The sequence below is a fragment of the Jaculus jaculus genome, chromosome 13, assembly GCF_020740685.1.
Source record: "Jaculus jaculus isolate mJacJac1 chromosome 13, mJacJac1.mat.Y.cur, whole genome shotgun sequence".
NCBI lineage: Eukaryota > Metazoa > Chordata > Mammalia > Rodentia > Dipodidae > Jaculus > Jaculus jaculus.
The window spans coordinates 3,870,543-3,892,097 of record NC_059114.1 but is presented as its reverse complement, the minus strand read 5'-3'; the positions used below and the strand labels follow the sequence as shown (position 1 = coordinate 3,892,097).

The 21,555-nt window shown below is 43.7% G+C and overlaps 1 protein-coding gene across 3 annotated transcripts; it reads left to right on the top strand.

Moving 5' to 3' along the window:
* The first annotated feature begins 2,434 nt into the window (after nt 1-2,434).
* Nucleotides 2,435-18,718, top strand: LOC123454020 (sodium-dependent phosphate transport protein 1-like). Of its 3 annotated transcripts, none has more exons than XM_045131986.1 (13): nt 2,435-2,554; nt 3,071-3,226; nt 4,104-4,173; nt 7,446-7,618; nt 8,495-8,728; nt 8,813-8,900; nt 9,626-9,712; nt 12,981-13,099; nt 13,192-13,353; nt 15,641-15,773; nt 15,861-16,008; nt 17,165-17,255; nt 18,256-18,718. In XM_045131986.1, exons 3-13 carry the CDS (start codon nt 4,107-4,109, stop codon nt 18,388-18,390), a joined length of 1,437 nt encoding a protein of 478 aa, XP_044987921.1. In that variant the 5' UTR covers nt 2,435-2,554; nt 3,071-3,226; nt 4,104-4,106; the 3' UTR covers nt 18,391-18,718. The 3 variants fall into 3 exon arrangements, with proteins under 3 accessions (XP_044987921.1, XP_044987920.1, XP_044987922.1); XM_045131985.1 differs by having other exon boundaries at nt 3,071-3,329; XM_045131987.1 differs by lacking the exon at nt 3,071-3,226 and having other exon boundaries at nt 2,453-2,554.
* The last annotated feature ends 2,837 nt before the right edge of the window (nt 18,719-21,555 follow it).

The window sequence follows — 21,555 nt, the reverse complement described above, 5'->3', positions numbered from 1 at the left end:
GGGTGCCTGTTTACAAAAATAGGTATCTTAAGTATTCTACTCTTTATTTGTTTGCTATAAGGTTATTCTGATAGATAAAACTGGGCCTCATTATATAAAAGCATTTCACTTTATTACATAATCAATATAATTATATAAACATAATTTCATTATGTTTATAAAATAATCAACAGATCACAGAGAATTATCAAGACTAATCAAATGTTTAGCTTTTTCAGTCTAACATACTTTACTAGTTATTTATTTATTTATTTATTTTTGGTTTTTCGAGGTAGTCTCACTCTGGTCCAGGCTGACCTGGAATTAACTCTGTAGTCTCAGGGTGGCCTTGAACTCATGGTGATCCTCCTACCTCTGCCTCCTGAGTGCTGATAGTTTACTAGTTCTTGTAAAGCTAAGAACTTTTGACCTTCGGACCAAGAAAATAAAGAGTATGAGGCTTCTTTATTAAAGACTTATAAAAAACTCTTTAAACCTAAACTTCAAATTTGTTAACTTCATAGTTCCTATTATGTTTAAATTTAAAATAGCTTAAGATATTTCAAATATTTTTTCAATACTAATCTCTTATACTCCCTACCTTACTTAAAGCAAATCTTTATATTTCCAAGTATTCCAATTAAATTTCCATACAAGTTAACATTTCCTTCTCCCTTACATATCACATATATTATAAATATTTTTCAACATTAAATCCAATATTTGTGTTACCTGTAAATATCATGTCACATGCAAGAAAATTGATACATATATAATAACCAGATCGTAATGGCTAACGGATTTAACATGACCTAGGAGTTTGTTTCCTAATGGCTCTGATAAGTATCACTGTCTTGATGAGCTGCCTCCTTGCCTGTTCATAAGATCCATGTGAGATAACAGCCTACTGTGGACATAAACTGGAAAGTGAACATTGGCAAATAGAGAACCAAAAGCTGAGAGTCCTAAAAGCAACACCTGTGTGACTAAAACTTCAAGAATTGAATACAATGATTATGGAGAAGTAAATGTTATCAGTCCAGATCCAATAATATGTTGGGCTATATTAGCCCTGTAATGGCCAATCATATTATTTTTCTGCATGTGATCTGACATCTCTCTGTGACCAGCTCAGATATCTATTCCTGTAAGTTAAGAAATCTCACAGCTTTACTCCCTTCCAGTTAATCCTTTCCTGTCACTGACATTTATTTCATCCACTGACTATGATAGTACTCATCCTTTATACATACATATCCTTATACATACATAAATATTTCCTTCCCCACCTTTTGTTCCCCAAACTTCATTGTTCTACAGCTGTATCTCTATGAGGAAGTATCTGTGTTCCTGATGTACATGTCTAAGCATTTGGCAGTGAAAGATGAGATCTCAGGAGAGAGAGGAGGGAAGTAGAGAGTGTTCCGAGATTGTGCAATAGAACCAAAAGGCGCCCCTTAGGGTACAGTGGACCAGATAGCGAGAGATCCGAGGTGTCGAGAGTGCGCCTTTCTCCAGACCTGGGATTGGGCCCTAATGTGAGCGAGGAGTTGTAGCCTGGTGTGCTGGCATGCCTTTCGCAAGGAGGGATTAAACCCAAGGGCAGGCTGATCTGAGAGGGACACTTACTGAGAAGGAGGAAGGAGATGAAGAGGGGAAGAAGAGTGAGGCTGAATTTTGGTGGAAGTTAAAGCCGGTATCAGGCAGAGATGGTCTGAAGCCTTCAGAGGGTCAGTGGCAGCTTGGCAATTTGGTCAGAGAAAAAGAGGTCTGTGTACCCAAGAGGGCAAACAAGGTTTGGGAGTGACAAAGACCATGCAAACCTTAGTGAGGCAAAGATGAAAGCTCTTCTTCCGGAAAGCATAAGCTGTCAGGATTGACTCTCAAGAGAGGAGTACAGCCAACCTGAGATTTTAGGCTGTGGGTTTTATAGGGCTTTTTCACTTGAAGGAAGGTGAGGAAGGGAAATGAACTCATTTGTAAAATTGAATAAGAAAAGTTCCTTTAAGCCCGGCATAGTGGCACACAACTTTTACCCCAACACTAGGGAGGCAGAGGTAGAAGGATCACTGTGAGTTTGAGGCCATCCTCAGACTACATAGGGAATTCCAGGAGAGCCTCAGCTAGAGTGAAACCCAACCTCAAAAAAACAACAAAAAATATTCCTTTAGGGGAGATCTTTACCCTAGCCATTTCAAATAGCTAGGGTGTGAGAGCAGAACAATGTCCAGGTGACTTACAAGATAAAGGGTCATAAACCGTGGCCTAGTGTCATTGACAGGCCAGGAAGGCATGATGGCTGGGTGGTTTCTTGAAAAATGGAGATGATCCAGTTCCTTAGGCCTCTGTTGCCATTCCGTTGTGCTTGGTGATCCATTTTGGGATCCCATCCTGACCTAACACAAAGTAACATAACAATAGTTAAAAATTAAACTTCTAGATTTAGCAAGATGAGGTCAAAGTCTTTGAACTAAGATATACTGACACTTTCTAGCAAAATGGATTATTCAGTGCTGTGTAAAGTTCATGGAAACAAATTTCTGGGAAGAGGAGCTTCTATTCCATCCTGAATCAGGTTAGTCTGAGTCTTACCCCTGTCAGGTGAAATTAGCATCACTTCTTGAGAGGCCTTCGGGTAGCCTTTCATGGAAGAAAGGTTATAGATGGTAATTAATATGGGGAAATTTTTGAGAGAAAAAAGGCTGCTTATCTTCTGAGACTTCTCACAGGAAAAGAATAAGACCCTTTATTAAGGAATGAGTGTAAAATGGGCATTTCTCCCAGATATGAGAGGAGAAAGAATGTGATGTCAGGGTTCCTAGGCTCCTGTGAGTGGTGAAGCGTGTCTGTGTTGGTGAAGTACTGTGGCTCCCCGTGCCTTGTGTGCTGTGTCTGGTGCACGCTGTGTGCTGGGTCTCAGTAAGTGTTCCGAAGTGGAATTACACCCTACCAGGCAGATTCCCTTATTATAATTTCAATGATTTTGGAGTGGTTGAAATATTACATCCGAGTTACCATGGGCTGTCTTAGCCCCTTATATGACATGCTATCACCCACCTCTGTGTGTGATCTGACATCCGGTGTTTATTAGGTAAGTCCATTTGGAACATATGAACAGAGCTGGTAACTTCCACCATCCTGAAAGCTGAGACCGTCATCACAGAGTGTCAGAAGCCCACAGCAGAGATTTCCCCATTGGCTCTAATCACCCGCCTGGGGTTTCCTCCACTGCGTTTGAACAGTCTTGGTTAGTGATTGTCTTTTCTTCTGCAACTATAACATCTTCATGGAATTGTCATCAAATGGAGCATGGAATTTAGGGGAACCTGAATCTGTGTTCTAAGGCCATGGTAAATCAAAATGTGCTCTATAATCTCTGTTTTGTTCTTTTTGAGATGAGAACCTTTGAGCTGGTGGGCAATGGGGTTTTAGTACATCCTGACAGGTTTTTCCTGAGGGTCACAAGCAAGTGAAGTTAGACACAGAGATGGGAAATAGGTAACTGAGGGGACTAAACACAGACCAAGGCTATTTTCCTCCTTATGTGTAACATTCCATCTGTCCACCATCCCAGAAATCCTAATCAGTCAACTAAACTTGTTGGAAATAGGTACTGACAACTTTTCAGGAACTTCAATTCATATATATATATATATATATATATATATATATATATATATATATATTCATTCCATCTCCACTGTGTTCTGCAATTTTCATGCATGAACTCTTCGAATTAGTGGCAGCCTCTTTTCACCTGCGGCCTTCTTTTATTATGGCTCTTAGGGCAAAACTACAGATAAATACTTCACTCATTTGTTCTTTGTTTGATAAAATCTTTACTTTTTTCTTAAGCTTTGGAGGGGTATTGTCAATGGCCATGTAATTCTCCGTTGACAAAGAAGTTTCTTTTGCATAGGTTGCGAGTGGCCCATGTATTTTAAATCAGTTACACAGCTTCCCAAATGGAATATCCTCTGAGGTCCTTAGTGGAGTTGAAAGGGCACTGGTTGAAATGGAACCAGCTGCCAAGTGATCAAGGTTTCAAGCCACAGAGGAGTTCTGGGTACTTGGCCAGTTGCTTTCTTTGACTTGTCTGACCTCAGTGTGTTTTGCACTCACAGTGGATGGAAACCAATGCTGCCAAGCAGGAAGAGAGATACCCAATGGAGAATCAGCACTCTCCTGGCAAAGGTAACACAGCACCTTACAGGGGATTGTCCTTCCATGTACAACCTCGGAGTCATGGGAGAGAATCTTTCTGTGGAAACAAAGTCTTAGGAGGTTCAGGCAAGGACTGGTGAAGAAACTCGATTGGGAGAGTGCTTTCTCAACATCACAAAATCCTGAGGTCAAACTCCCACTGCATAAACTAGGCATAGCGACACATGCCTATAATCCCATCACTCAGGACAGGGAGGCACAAGAATAAGATGTTCAAGGTCATTCTTAGCTACATAGTAGGTTTGAGGCTAACCTGTGTTATATGAGATTCTATCTCAGAAGAAAAAGTGAAATATTCACAAAGTGATGTTAAAAAATAGAATAATTTCTAAAGAGAAATATTCCAACATTCCCATTGTTGTCAGTTTATCACAGGTGGCTAATGTCAGAAAAGGCACACCACTTTGGTTCCCTCCTCAAGGACTCTAGCTTGTTGTGGAAATGAGGCAGCAGAATGTTCTCAATCACTTTGTCCCTGGATGTCTATCATCTAGGTGTTTACTGAACAATTTGCAAGAAAGTGTATTAGCAGAGGCAGTTTAAGGACAATAAAAAATTATCATTATGTCTAGACTTATGTCTATGTCATGTCAATGCATATACCAAAGGAGGAGAACGTGGAAATACAAAACACTTGGTTTATACTAAAATTTAGTGGTCTATAAAATTATATATTCTTATAAAGGTGGTACTTGGTTATTGTGATACTTTAAAATTTTTGCCTCATCTCTGTTTTAATTTATTGTTTTAAAGGGCACTAAGTCACAGTCAAGGTTATCTGAGATATGTAAAATATTGTGGTATATTAGATAAGAAATTAATTAAAAGAGAAAAATTATATGATCAACAGATCTAGAAAATTCCCTTTATTGGGGAAATTTATTCAGATAAAAAGTCTAAGTAAAGGATGGATGGCTCCTAAGATTCCTCATGCCTATGAACCATGGGTTCATAGGGATGAGGATCTTTCTGAACATAGAACTCTGCCCTCTGGAATGAGGACTTCTGGGCCAGCAGAGCCGAACTTTATGAGAATAGAAAGTAAGGTCTTTTCTGCTGGGTGACTAGGGGTAGTGATGAGTAGAGCCACTTCTAGTTTCCAGTCTTTAGGGGCTAGAGGATCGAAGTGATCTTTATGTCAGTTGTCAAGCTGAATGGATTTGGAATCACATAGAAGAAAATCCTCTGGGCATGTCTGTGAGGGAGTTTCTGCCTAAGGTTAAAGGAGCAGTCATCTCCATGCAGCTGCATCGTCCGTGGCTGGGGTCCTGCACATAACTACAGGAGACAGCAGGCTGAGCATTAGCTGTCATCCTTTCTCCTTCCTGACCACAGACACAGGGCCGGCTGCCTCCTCCTCCTGCCGCCAAACCTCCCTCCATTACGGGCTGTGTCCTTGAGCCATGACCAAGCAAAACCTTCCTTCCTTAGGTTGCTTCGTACGCATTTGCTACAGCAATGAAATAATGATAATACAATGGGCAATGATAAACAAAATTGCATGATTTCACATAAATTTCCTGGGTCCTGATATATGCTTATTCTCTCACAGGTTCTTAGGCAGATATTAAGATAGGTGCAGCTTAAACCAGTTTTATATATGTCATTATGATCTACAACCTGATGATCTTAAACAACAACAAAAAAATTATGCAGATGAGAGAGATTTTGTCACATGAGCCCATTCAATCTAGACGTAGAACTCAGAGATGGAGCACTTAGAGAGATTTGGAAATGAAAGAGACTTGCCATTATATAGATTTCCATAGCTGGTTCTGGAGATGGAGCGTGCCATGTTGATAATTTGATCTGTGTTCAGACGTCATATAAATAGATTCCTGCTCCTTGATATGCAGTGTCTTTAGCACAGCAAGTTTTTGTTGAGATTAGTCCAGGTTGATGCCGAGTATATCAGGCTCATTTAGCTATTAATTCAGAGTGGCATGGTTGTCATTACTATGCCTTCCTGCTTCTAAGCAGCTTGGATTTCTTATTTTTTGAAGCCTGGTCTTAATCTGTCTCTGGTTGACTTGGACCTCACTCTGCAGCCCTAGGTTGGGCCTGAAACCAAGGTGAGGCTCCCACTTCAGGCTTCTCAGTGCTGGGACGATACATGTGGCAACAAACCCAGATCTTTCTGATTCTTCTTCTTCTCCTTCTCCTACTTCTTCTCTGCCCCCCCCACCCCCCGTCCTCTTTCTTCTTCGTTCTTTTCTAGTTTATAATTTTGAGGTAGAGTCTTGCTGTAGTCCAGGCCAACTTGGAATTCACTATGTAGTCTCAGGATGGCCTCAAACTCATGGTAATCCTCCAACCTCTGCCTCCCAAGTAGTTGGATTAAAGGTGTGCACCTCCATTTCTGGTTTCCTTCTGATTTTTTAAAAATACTTATTCATTAATTTAGTGATACAGAGAGAAAGAGGCAGAGGGAGACTAACACACACACTCACACACCCAAGAGAGAGAGAGAATGAGAGACAGAAAGAGAGAGCATGAATCTGAATGGGTTTCTTGGAGCCTCCTGATCATACAAATGAACTCCAGATACATGTGCCACTTTGTGCGTCTCTCTTTACTTAGTTACTGGGAAATTCTACCCAGACCATTAGTCTTTACAAACAAGTGCCTTTCGCCACTGTTCAATCTCTCCAGCCTCTCTTTCTGCTTTTAAAAAGGAAAGCTGCAAGATGGTTTTCTGCACAAGACTTTTTTGGTGAACAAATATTCTTATTTTTCTTGCAAAATTATATTCTTCAAGGAAGACTTCATTTTTCTCCAATGAATCACATTAGCACATTCATTCAAAATCAATTAACATTAGGTACATTTGTGTTTCTGGACTTCAAGCTTTCTCTGCTGGTGAATTCGCTTGGTTTCACACCAGAATTGTTCATAGCTATATAGGTACTACCTCAATATTCAATTGTATTTTGTAAATGTGATTTTTCTTTGCAACATGAAAATGTAAGACTCCATCTTAATCGTTTGAAGCACAGAGCAGTGTCCCTTTGCCATAGACATGAGTCAAAATCGTTGCCAAAGTGGCTAAATTTAATTGGTCGTCCCAATTGGAACTATATTTTGCAGTAAAATGGGATTATCATATAGGTCACACATCTTCTTGGTAATTTCTCAAAGTCCATAAAATAAACAAAATTTTTATTTATGCCTTGAATTCTAAATGCCTATCTTGACTTCTTCTGTATCAGTTAATAACTGAGATCTTTCGTTGTACTTCTCAGTCCCAGGGCTTTGTTCTTGTCGCTATGGACTCAGTGTGCTTTTGCACTTCATTAACCTTGGAGTCAGCGCACAGCGTGCGTGTCTGAGCCTCACCATAGTAACCATGGTGAACAGAACAGACACAAGTGGTGTGCCCAACATATCTGCAGGGCAGAAGCTGGACGACACAAAGGTAAATCCAAAATGTGACCCAAATGAACTAATTTGTGTTGTGGTTGAATACTGTTGACAAGACAATCCTGATTCGACAAAGAAGCTCCAATCTCAGTCAATCAGTAGCCTCCTAAAAAGCATACCCTATGATTAAAGTATGATGTATTTGTGAAGGGCTTGTATGACTTTTAAAATAACCATATCTAAGGGTTGGAATGAGGTGGTTAGGAAATAGGAAGAGAGAGAGAAAGAGAGAGAGAGAGAGAGAGAGAGTTTATAAAGCAGAAATGAAATTTACAGACAAGTTCATGAAACAACTGCTAACTGCCGTACTGTGACAGGTACTGGACTTCATGATGGTGCCTTTGACCTTGAGGATTTTATGTTATATGGCCTGAGAGTTCCGCATCCAAAAATCCTAAGTGCTCTAAAATCTGAAACTTCCAAGCTGTGGCATGATGGCATAAATACAGAATTCCACACCTGATGCCATGAGGCAGGTCATGGACAAAATGCAGGTGTTTTAAATATTATGTATAATTATCTACATGACTGGAGAAGGTGTTTATAAAGCCTGAGTTGATTTCATATTTAGAATTCCATTCTGTCCCAAAACAACAATATATGTGAATACTTTAGAATCAATAATAAGAAACACTTGTGATGTCAAACATTTCTTAAAAGATACTCAAGATAAAATTTTCAAAGAAATATATATGTGTAGAGTGTATATGTTAGTATATGTTACATATACAGGCATTATGAGAGAAAAAAGGAGTCTTTTAAAAAACAAGTTAGACCAGAATTAATCAGGAAGACAAAACTTCCAGAATTCCTACCTTTCACTGTAAGTCTACTATGCAGAGCAGCTAGACTTGTCACCCCTTTCTTCCAGAACCCTGCCTATAACTGGAGCCCTGATATCCAGGGGATCATACTCAGTGCCATTTCATATGGTGCACTCATACCACACGTTCCTGTTGGCTACCTATCTGGAAGATTCCCTGTGAAGAAGTTGATTGGCTCTGCCGTGTTCCTCAGCTCTGTGTTCTCCCTGCTCACCCCAGGAGCAGCTCGCCTTGGACCAGCTTTGGTCATCGTGTGTCGAGTGCTCCAGGGAATAGCCCAGGTATTAAGACAATGGGACAAAATACACAGGGTATGAATCCATAGTAAATAACGGAGAAAAAATGTCCTCCTCTTCTCATTTCAGGGCACAGTTTTGGCAGCCCAGAACGCAATATGGGTCAAATGGGCTCCTCCCTTAGAACGAGGCCGACTTACCTCTGTGAGTTACTCAGGTAAGGACTTATGCCAAGAATGGTTGAATTAATTTCCAGCCCTCAAATCACATTCTTTATGCAGGCCACAGAATTATGTGCTTTGAACTGTCAACGGGGTTGAAAAAATAATCCCTTCCAGCATTCTTGTTTCAAAGATAAGTACGTTAGGGCTCCATCAATGGATCAGAGTGAAAAAAACCTGTACAGGTGTGAGAACCTGGATTCAGATCCCCAGTGGGATTAAAATGGCTGGGTGGTATAGAGAGCTGTAATCCCAGAATTCTAGAGTGAGACAAGGAATTCACAGGGTAAGCTGGCTGGCTACACTCAGCAAAAGTTGTTAGGCCTGGTTTCAAGTGAAACGCTGCCTCCGTAAACATGATAGAAAGATGCTGAGGAAGACACCAGACATGAACTTCCAGCCTCCAACACGCATATATGGGCACCCTTACGCAAACCTAACATACCTACACACACACACACACACACACACACAGAGAGAGAGAGAGAGAGAGAGAGAGAGAGAGAGAGAGAGAGACAGACAGAGAGAGAGAGAGACAGAGAGAGAGGGAAGTTAATCAGAATGAAAATCAGGCAGCCTCATCTCAAAGAACAGAAGAGACACAAGCAAACACCTTCTCTTTCCTCCCCACCCCTGAAGCTCTCCCACGGGAGACGCTGAGACCACATGGCCTGCATTGTATGATGTCTTCATTAATGTAACAGAAATGTCCTTTGACCAGGGTTCACATTGGGATCATTCCTGGTCATGCTTGTGAGTGGATTCATCTGTGATCTTCTGGGCTGGCCCATGGTCTTCTATATTTTGGGTGAGTATAATTAATTTATTTATTTATGAGGCAAAGAGGCAGATAGAGTGAGGGAGAGAATAGGCTCACTTGGGCATCTAGTCTCTGCAAACAAGGCATGTGCCGACTTGTGCATCTGGCTTTACCTGGGCACTGGGGATCAAACCTCAGTTCTTAGGATTTTCAGGCAAGTGACTTTTCTACTGACTGAGCAATCTCTCTGGCCGAGAGTATATATTTGATAAAAGCTCAGTTATGGTTCAGAATTTAGGATGGAAAACTGAATATGTTACAATTTACCTGATTTCTACATTAAATACTATGCACTTCACTGAGGAAAAGATCAGTCAATTTTCATGAAATTCTCAGGACATAGTCACTGTAAGAACTACATATATTATAGTACACAGATTAATCAATAGAATAATTCTGTACATTTTACATGAAAAATTCTTTGGAAAGGTAGAAAGACAGTTAGACTGAGGGGACTTGGGGAAGGGAAGGAGCCCTCACCCCATTGACAGGTTGAAACCTGTGCATTGGGAATCAAGAATTCCAGCAGTCAAGCCAGGCATAGTGGCGCACGCCTCTAATCCCAGCACTTGGGGGGCAGAGGTAGAAGGATCACCTTGAGTTCAAGGCCAGCCTGAGACAACATAGTAAATTCCAGGTCAACCCGAGCTAGAGTGAGACCCTACTTTGACAAATGAAAAACAAAATTAAATGCCAGCAGTCAACAACATTTATTACTCATGTAGAAATAATGTCTGTTTTGTATGTAGACATTTTGTGTTAAAGTAGCAGTTACCTATTCTCACGCCCTGGGTGTACATAGCCTTGGGAAAAGCCTCATTGTCGTGGACAGTTTCCAGCTTCTCTGGAATCTAGAGTTTTTCCTCTTCAATAGAACCCTGTCCGGTGTCCCTCAGGAGCTACTCTGTGGCATCATGTAATTGCTTGGCAACCCTGTGAAGAGAAGAGCTTGCAGACCCACCCTATTCCTCACATGACTATTGTGAAGATGGGGGACAGGGGCTCTCCTTAGAGAAGCCCACACCCATGCTCTCCGGAGTGTCTCACTTTCTTCCTGAGCCCCTTCCACTTTTTTCCTTTAATCTTTGTTAACTTGCCAGATTTCTGAAAGGTCATATGATGAATATTCTAGAATGCTCTATACCTCGAGCATGCTCTATAATACCACCCAGCCATTGTCAGACACATTGATTTCTTCAGTGAAAAATAAATTCTACACAAATTGGAAAAGATAAAAAGCATGAAGAATCACTGTTGCCAAATAAGTCATGAATGACTTTGGTTTTCTCCTCAGGGTTTTGGATTTGAGGCTGGCGGAGAGTGGATGGGCACATTATGCACATTTAGATGAGAACAAAAGAGGGGCTTGGGAAGCAGGTCCTTATTAGTTACTTTTCCCATTGCTTGAGCACACAGCTTAAAACGAGGAAGGGCTGTTTTGGTTTAGTTGAATAAGGAACACAGTCCACGGTGGGGGGAAGGCTCGGTGGGGGAGTGTGAGGCGGCTGGTCACGGTGCGTCTGTCGGGCCAAGCAGAGAGTGGCCAGGAAGAGGCTTGGGGCCTGAGGCCCTCCCGCGGACTCAGGTCCTTCACCTCATGAAGGGACCACCATCGTGCAGGGAGAGCCGTGGGCTGGGGAGACCCCATGTGCAGACACATGACCCAGCGGAGGACATTTTATATTCAAACTACAACATTGTGCAATGTCACGTAACAGGCAAATTCAGGATTTATTATGTACAAAGTGACTATTTGAAAGGGTAGTTGTGGGAAGCGGGAGGAATCACAGGCACGAGGAGAGGTCAGTGCGGCAGTAACGTGGGGCTGGTCTGTGAGAGTTACCACTGCCCCGGAACCAAAGGAAGCGACATAGGAAGCTGTTATCAGAATCCACCAGAGACTCTTTTGGAGAGCACAACCTTCAGAGGACGGATGACTTCTTCATAGTGAACACAAATCGGGGGTAAATCTGAGAGAGATCCAGGTTTGGAAAGACCCTTCTCTGTCTAATCCTTCCCTTTCACCTGTGCCCGGATTTTCCACTCGTCAGATCCATGGGAAAGATGCATGAAGGCTGTCCATGCCCCTCAATGCAGCCCCCTGGGGACAAAGCAGGAGGAAAGGGGCGGAGAGAGGGTCATAGGACACACAGAGATGTGACAGAATGGGGTCAGAGGGCAGTGATTTAGGGATTTAGCCCCCCCAAACCGTAATGGAAGTCTCAGGAAAAGCAGTCAATGCCCAAGTTAGAGGCAGAGTAAAAACTGGACCAAGGCTGCTGTTTAATCAGCTCTGGTGTTGTTGCTCACCTTAACCAATCCCAGCATTCCTGTGCAGATGAAGACAATGTCTGCCTCTGGGGATTGATAATGTGCAAGATGTGGAGCCAACAAGCTGGGTGTATTTGTATTTGGCATTTTCCCTTCTTGGCCTTCCCGAACTTAAACCTCACATGGCTGAGTGTGAGGGGAAAGGAAAATAATCTCTAAACCACTTACCAGTGACCTCCATGAAAATCGGAATTTTTGCCTATCCACCACTATTACCTCAAGCATTAGGCTAGAATGTGGTATATGAAAAGCATTTTGTCCATGTTTGTTCCATAAAAGACTAAATATTCAGTGTTACATACTCTCTGCAGTAGTTTGACATATCCTCATGATCAGCTTATTAGGATAACAACTTCTAAAACAACACAACTTTTGGCAAATCTTTACATGATTTTGATTACCTCTGAAGCCTTGGCTGTGTATCAGAACACAGGTAAGGCCGAGGTCTCAAACTGTGTATTTGGACCTGGGAAGGTGGCTCAGTCAGTAATAACATGCTTGCTTTGCAAGCATGCGGACTTGAATTGGATTTCCAGAATCCATGTAAAAAGGCCAGTCATGGTGGCAAGCATCTAGCTGGTAAGATCTAGGATGATGAGAGACCCTGACTTAAAAATAAAGAAAAGGGGCTGGAGAGATGGCTTAGCGGTTAAGCGCTTGCCTGTGAAGCCTAAGGACCCCGGTTCGAGGCTCGGTTCCCCAGGTCCCACGTTAGCCAGATACACAAGGGGGCGCACGCGTCTGGAGTTCATTTGCAGAGGCTGGAAGCCCTGGCACGCCCATTCTCTCTCTCTCCCTCTATCTGTCTTTCTCTCTGTGTCTGTTGCTCTCAAATAAATAAATAAAAAATTAAAAAAAAAAAGAGACCCACTATAGAAAGAACTGCGAATTGAACTTGCACTTGTTATTTGTGTGCCTTTGGCAGGTGCATTTGGCTGTGTTCTGTCTCTTCTCTGGTTCATCCTGTTCTATGATGACCCCAAGGACCACCCGTGGATAAGCATCAGGGAGAAGGAATACATCAACTCTTCTCTTGCCCAGCAGGTAGAGCGCCGCTCTGTCTCCCCTCCGTCCTGCTCCAACCAAACAGGCTCCGCGTGTCCACACTGGAGAAGGATTAATGGTGTATTTTACAGGTCAGCGCATGTGGACGACGTCTGCCAATCAAGGCTATGCTGAAGTCTCTTCCTGTATGGGCCATCACCCTTTCTGTCTTTGCTTTCGTGTGGTCAACCTCCCTCTTTGATGTGTACACGCCAACGTATCTCAGCTCCATGCTTCATGTCAACGTGAGAGAGGTGAGTGCCGCCCTCGTCCTCATCTTCAAGTGTATGAAGGACTTGATCCCGTGTGACAGCAGCCTGTTGTCTGTTTACCTCCTACCGCTGCTCTGTAGCTGGAGATGCATGGTTTTTCATTCTTATGGGAACACTGCCCCTAATAAAAGCTATCAATATGGGCTGGCGACATGGCTCTTCATGTAAAGCACTTGTTTCCAAAGCCTGCTGACTCAGGTTTGATTCCCCAGGACCCAAGTAAAGCCAGATTACAAAGTGTTGTGGTCATCTGGAGTTTCTTTGCCTTGTCAAAAGTCACTGGTGCACCCTTTCTCTCTCTCCCTCAAATATATAAGTAGAAATATAATTTTAAGAAATTTAATTTTTTTTTTTTCTCGAGGGAGGGTCTCACTCTAACCCAGGCTGACCTGGAATTCACTCTGTAGTCTCATGGTGGACTTGAAGTTAGTTGATCCTACTACCTTTGCCTCCTGTGTGCTGGGATTAAATTCACATGCCACCCAGACTGGCTAAATTTTTATTTATTTAATTGACAGAGAAAGATGGAGAGAGATAGAAAGAGAGAGAGAGAGAATGGGTGTGCCAGGGCCTCCTGCCACTGCAAATGAACTCGAGATGCATGTGCCCCCTCCTACATCGGGCTAACGTGGGTCCTGGGGAATCAAACCAGGGTCTTTTGGCTTTGCAGGCAAGTGCCTTCACTGCTAAGCCATCCCTCCAGCCCAGAAATATAATTTTTTAAATTATAAATAAACTGTCTCAAACTACAAATGGACATGCACTCATGTTCCGCCTCCCCCATCCATAACTGCTCTTTGTGTAACTTGGGACGTAATACAAGCCAGGTGTGGTGGTGAACACCATTAATTATAGCACTTACGTGGCCGAGGTGGGATGATTGCTGTTACTCAATGCCACCTTGGGATACAAAACACGAGAAAAGAACTTGACTAAATCATTCCCCTCAGGGGCTGTGGTCCTTCTCTCAAAGTACCTGGGCCAGGCCCTGCCACCACGCTCAACTCTAAAAGGACCAGAGTGCTGGGCTCCATGTCTATGGCGTGGGTCTTGCCCTGAGCGGACTGGCATTCCATTATCTATCTGACTTGGGGTCTCTAATGCTTGGAACCTCCTTTTTTTTTTTTTTTTTTTTTTTTTACACTAAAGTAACCAGAACAGATTCCCTCAGAAATGGAGCTGGGCTTTCACTTTGAAGCTTTCTACAGTGACCCAGTCCTCAGGCCAGGACGCAGAATAGCACGGACCATACAAAGGCTCATTGACACCATTTAAACTTCCATGAAACCACACTATTTTTTAAAAAAATATTTATTTATTTATTTGAGAGCAACAGAGAAAGAAAGAGGTAGAGAGAAGAGAGAGAGAGAGTAAGAGAGAGAATGGGCACACCAGGGCCTCCAGCCACTGCTAACGAACTCCAGATGCGTGCGCCCCCTTGTGCATCTGGCTAACTTGGGTCCTGGAGAATCAAGCCTCAAATCGGGGTCCTGGGGTTTCATAGGCAAGCGATTAACCGCTAAGCCATCTCTCTAGCCTGAAACCACAGTGTTTTAGGCAAGATTAACCATGCCTGAGTTAGTGTTGGCACCATGCATATGTAATTTTCATTATACTCTCTCATTTTCCACAAGGTTGGCTCTCTGCTGTTCTCAACATGGTCCTCTCCTCATACTGTAGATCCCGTGAAACTCACAACTGTTTTTTTAAAAGTAGGGATGCGACAAATACTTCTCTTTTGAATTTGAGACAGAGAGAGTGGAAGAGAGAAAAAAGTGGTGTGTCAGGGCCTGTAGCTACTGCAAACGAACTCTAGACTCATACACCACCTTGTGCATCTGTTTTACGTGGGACCTAGAGAATCGAACCTGGGTCCTTAGGCTTCACAGGCAAGTGTCTTAACTGCTAATCCATCTCTCCAGCCCAGATGTGACAAATATTACTGACCACAAAACTTGTTTTCTCTTTACATTGGATTGTGAGGTCCTAGACAGATCTCTGATGTTGCATGTTCATGGTATTATGTATAAAATTTAACCATTTAACTATTTTTCTATATGCATATATGTGTGTATCCACTTATCTATTTTTATTTATGGCACTGGGATTGAACCCAGGGTTTGGTACACACCAGGCAGGAGATGTGACACTGGGCGCACCCTCAGGTCAGCACATGCATTAGTAAGTGAACGTCAGTGAAAAGATTGCTGTGTACAAACAACACTGCTTCTCCATCGTACTCACTCTCAGAATAACGTTTCCTCCTCAGAACGGGCTGCTGTCGGGTCTCCCCGGTTTGTGTGCCTACATCTGTGCTATCGTAGCCGGTGAGATGGCAGACTTCTTCCAGTCCAGGAAGATTTTCAGCCTACTTACCATCCGGAAGCTTTTCACCACATTAGGTAAGAACAGCCGGGACATTCAGACACCTGGGGGAGCCAACACCCCATGCTCAGGACGCACCTAACTGCTGTCTGCGTCACTGCCAGGACTCCTCCTTCCTGTGATCTTCAGCCTGAGCCTGCTGGCCCCCGGCCTCGGCTTCCATGTCACCGTCACCTTCCTGGTACTTGCCAATGCATTGTTCAATCTCTCAGCAGCTGGAGGACATATCAATGCTCTGGACATTGCCCCCAGGTAGGGTGACCTCAAAACTTGCTTATTTTATTAACAAACTGAAGTACATATGTTATTTTGTACCAAAGAATAGTTTGAACTGTGGACACACATGTACTACCCACATAATCCGTTACTTTGTGATGAGGTGCTTGAAGTCTATTGTGCTAAGAGGCTCAAGAATAACGCACATTGCTATTAACTGAAGACACCCTGTGCTACAATGGATCTGTTGAATTTATTCCTGCATAACTGAACTTCTTCCTTTAACCAAAGTCAATTAAAAAATAAAAATTACTAATTACCTTGAAACACCCCTTCTGTTTTCTAGTTCACAGTTAATTATTTATTCATCTACTATTTATTCATTCATGATTTACTCCAGGGAGAGAGAGAGAGAGGTAAGCATGGCGGGGCAGGATGCGCACAGGCGCTGCCTCCTCGCCGAGCCTGACGGCCTGCCCCAGGGTGATGGAGACAGACGCTGAGGACACTCGACATGCGCCCAAGCAGAAATTCAGAAGGTGCTGAAAGCTCAGCACTAAAGTGGACCTACTACACAATCACCAAGGCTCGGGGATTTCGAGGGAGAAGGGGCAGGAAGAATGTAAGAGCCACAGGGCTGGAGAAATATCCAGAGGCCTTGCCCCGCCCCCCCCCCCCATGAGGACAGTGTCCTCTCAGGACTCATAGCACAACTCCCTGGAGAACGCCAGCGATCCCCCTAAGAGCGCCCTCAGGGGAGAGGGTCCAGAGAGGAGGGAAATGATGGTACCCACATGTGACGTGTCCATACAAAGTTTCTATTTAAGAACAGCGACAAGAAGTAGTTGAAAAAATAATCGGAAACCAATTCCGGTCACAACATAGGTAATCTCTGAATTCTTGATCGTGCTTGGAGTTTCCAGTGTCTGCTGGAGTCATTCTAGACATGCCCCCATCATCTTGATCTCCTTGAACATTCTGTCCCGCTTGATTCAGTCTTCCTGACACTATTGATTATCCAGAAAGCTGCTCATGTGTAGACAATATTCTGACATTTTAATGAGTGAGAATTAGGGAAGGTTAACTCATGGAATCACCACTCTTAAATCCCACTTGGCGAGGTTAGCTTCTACCAAGGCATCTGCTTCATCTGACATGTGGCATGTGTGTATCAACATTAATTTTCTTTCAGGTATTATGGGTTTCTCAGAGGAGTCACCATGTTAATAGGAATTGTAGGAGCCATGATTTCTACCACTGTTGCTGGGCAAGTACTCAGTCAGGTGCGTACCTCGCACACACACAAAGCTGTTGTTCCACTATTAATTGTGCAGAGAAAGACATAAATTTGCACATGCACGTGTGTGTATGTGTTTGTGTGTGTGTTTTCAAATACTCTGTGTGTATAAAAAAGTCAGAGACTAGAGGTCAGTAGCAATTTAATGATGAGTTTGAAAGTAAATTGTAAACAGATTTCACTAAATTAGGCAGTTGTTTTGGTCAACAGATTCTTTCTTGTTACATGTCCATTTGTTCTGCTGGGAATCCTCATGTTGTTACTCATTGGAAAGAAAGTAGGACTCAGTCATTTTTTTCCAAATTTTTGTTAACAACTTCCATGATTATAAAAAATACCCCATGGTAATACCCTCCCCTCCCCCACTTTCCCCTTTGAAATTCCACTCTCCATCATATCCCATCCCCATCTCAATCAGTCTCTCTTTTAATTTTGATGTCATCATCTTTTCCTCGTCTTATGATGGTCTTATGCAGGTAGTGTCAGGCACTGTGAGGCCATGGATATCCAGGCCATTTATGTCTGAAAGGAGCACGTTGAAAGGAGTCCTACCATTCCTTTGGCTCTTACATTCTTTCCGCATTTGACCCTGAGCCTTGGAAGGTGTGATAGAGATATTGCAGTACTGTGCGTGGCGGACACTTCTTTCCAGCATCGTGATACCTTCTGAGTCATCCCACCTTTAGCTACATGAAACACTGTGAAAGAAAGAGGAGGTTTTGAAATAAAACAAAACAAGAAAATGTGCATCAATTATGAATACCAGACAGGTGTATTTATCTAGTGAAAAAATAGAATTTTATCCGTTGTTTATGTCATACCATAATGAAAGCAATCATTCATACAGAAGGAAATGCTGGTTTTATTGATCATGACATTTTCCATGTTGAAATAACTGTGTCGAGTGTACACATTAACACTGCATTTTAAATGTTAGAAGATGAACAATTGGAACAGTGTCTTGTCCTTTGTATTTTAATCTATAGAGTGCTGAATTTTCCTGGCATGTCATCTTCCTCCTGGCGGCAGGCATTAATGTGACAAGCCTCATCGTCTACCTCGTATTTGCTAAGGCAGAAGTCCAGGACTGGGCTCAGCCAGCTCAGTGCACGCAGCTGTGAAGGTGGAGGTGACTGGAGTAGGGCAGGAGTGAGCAGTGCAGGAGGGGGCGGGGCTGCAGCTGAGCCCTGAGCTAAGCTCAGGCTGGCTACAGGGCCCAGGGAGGATGGAGGCCAGAGCAAACATGGAAGTATTAACCACCCTCGGGAAATGACTTGCAGCCCAGGGATGCTCTCCATCGGGTTCTGGGGAGATGTCCGGGTGGGGATGTCAGTCTGGGAGGCTGGGTCTTAAACATTGAGACAGAGAAGATGGGAAACTGGGAAGGGTCTTCAGTAAAATGGAGAAAGAGAATTTTGTCTGGTAATAGTAACTCTGCTTATTTTGGGACCTTGTGGACTCAGCTGTTGTTTAAATTAGATCTCCTCTTGCTTACAGTCAGTCACACTCAGAGGGTCCTGTAAGCATCTAACTCCATATACCTGGGTCTACTCCAACACCCTCCAATTCCTGAAAGTCTACAAGAGCAGGCACCCTATAGGGCTCCAGTCTTGTGTTTCCTCTTTCAGTTAACTCTTGCTTCCCCCCCCCTCCATCCCCGACAATGTCTCATTCAGTACTCTCTTCATATTATACCAACACACTTTCAGGTCCTTTAGATATTCACATGGGGGAAATTTCCTAACTGCCACACCCAACAGCTCCATTCCTCCCGAAGAAGCCAATTTGGCCATGGCTCCAACTCCCCAAACGCAGGGAGGTTTGCCTCTTGAGAAGGGGCTTGAAGCAGGTTAAGGGGACTGTGTCCTGGAAAGTAAAAGCAGGGATGTCGTTGAGGCTGACCTTCAGTCTCCACTGTGCTGGAGGTCAGAGAAGGACCTGGCCTCTCCTTATCACTTGCCTGAAGGAGTTCCCTAGATCCAGTTTTGCATAAACAACCCAAGTCCTTCCCTAGGAAATAGTTCCCCTTTCCTTGGATTTAGACCCCTGGGAGGGCCGCATTTGAACCCAGCTTTGTGCTTGGTTAGGCTCAGCACCTAAAACTCGGCATAATGGCTGGTTAGCTCAGCCCCCATTCAGAACCTATGAAGACCCCAATTTCGGTCTCTAGGTGGACCGTACCACCTCTGCCTTCTCATGGGCAGGAGCTCTTCATACTATCATCTCTTTCCTTCCTTTAAACTAATATAGTCTCCCACAATTAAAAAAAAAAATGGTTGAAAGTAAGAGTACCTCTGGGAAATGTTACCAAATGGTTAAATTATATTAGATCTATAAATTTCTAAGGGCTTTGGCAAGAGTTACCAAAATGGTGACCCTGTCTATAATGACTTTCCAATGAATGATGGAGATAGAGGGCTTATGAAGCTATGTTCAAAGGGAGCCACATAAACTAGCCAGGGAGAGGTAAAAGGAGAGGACAGGAAGGCTGAAGCTTTTCACCACACACAAACGTATGCAACGGCAATGCTCATTGGACCCATTCTGTGGCCACACTGAAGCCGTCCATTCAGGTCTTGAAGGGCAGACACTGTTACACTCGCCAAAAGAGAGGCACAGAGACGTGCCTTAACCAAGGGCCTGTTTGAGGAAAGATGCGCAGAACTGTCAGCAGCTTCAACACCCACAGCCATCTTCACTGGCCTTTTCATCCAAACTGCGAAGTGAGCTCACACAGATCTCAGAGGAGAGAAAGGGAGTGGGTTCACACACCCATTTCCTCTACACACTTCATGTCTCCAGCTCACATGTAGATTTTTATTTTACCACTGAACCAGCGGCATTTCTCTGATCACACACTATGCCAAGCTTGCCACAGACTTTTGCCGGAGTTTATTTTCAAGAGATCCAAGCCACGAGTGGGGATGCACAAATCAAAGACCGCATTCAAGATCTGCTCCTCAGAGACTCATGGGATAAAAAGCAGGGGTCTGAAGTCAAGAGCAGGTGACAGGCAGTGATGTGGGGGTGCGAAGTCAGACTGAAAAGGCTGTTCCTAGAATGCATGACCCGAAATGGTAGCGTGAGCATGACCCAGGAGTGGAGCTCTTGGTGTCTGACACCAAATGGCCACCCCTCAAAAACGCAGACCCAAATGAAGAATTACAATTTAACAACGAAGGGGCAAAACTCTGACAAGTGACCTAAGCAAATGTCACTGTGACCTCCACCACAGAGATGTGAGACACTGCAAACCTAGGAGGCTATGAGCAGGTAAGATGGCCGTGTGACCTCCAAATAGTAGTGATTTTTAAAGTGACTAAAATGAGGGAGCCAAGAGTTTTCCTTAGATTTTCCCTCATTTTTAGTATGTGCTGTAGGACTACAAAGGAGGTTTTAGTTTCATTTATTCATTAAAAAATTAGTTTCCATGACTGGTAACCTGGGGACCACACAGAGAATGCGCCTGTCATTGCTGTCAACGCCGTGTGTTGTTACAGGGAGAGCGGCTGCATGAAGCTTTGGGAGAGGCCAAACCACTGGGTGTCGGGGTGCAGCCTAAGTACAGAGCGGGGTGTTCACGGCAGGTCCCTAGACAGTGTCAGAGTAGAGCAGACATTGTCCACATAGACTTTCCAGGGCAGGAAAGAATAAGACGTCACGTAAGGATGAGACAGTCATAGTGATTGTATGCCAGTAGAGGTGTGAAAACGGCTCACATAACCCAATCCTGGACAAGGGAGGTGACTGGAGAAAACCATGCAAGCCTCCATCATTCCTTTGAAACGTTGAAACGCCTCGTGTGCCCTGCGTTAAAGGCTCAGCAGCGACGTTCTTGATGCGCTTCTTCCTTCTTCTGCGCACTCAGTGAGAGGGGAGCGCGCGGAGAGCCTGGAGCCTCCTTTCCGAAGAGCAGAGGAACGTGCAGGAGGCCCGAGCTGGAGGCAGCGGCAGCCCCGGGACGAGGTGGACCCAGGGGCGCTGGCGGCCAGGCTCCCCCGTCACAGCCTGCGCGTTGCCCTTCTGTCTCGTGTGTCGTGTGTAACAAGTGACGTGTCTGGATTTTGAAGGTGGATTTGTTTCTCTGTCTTCTTGTCTGTGTCAGTTGCCTGGTAAACAAACATGGTAAGTCCTTATTCTGTGACACCGTGAAGGATTTGTCAACAGTTATCAACACTTACTCCTCGCCTTTGCAGACGTGAGTACCGGCGGTTGTGTGGGTTCGTCATATGATATCTGGGCTTCCAAGGACAGTCCATGTTGAAGACAAGATATGGTCTGTTTCC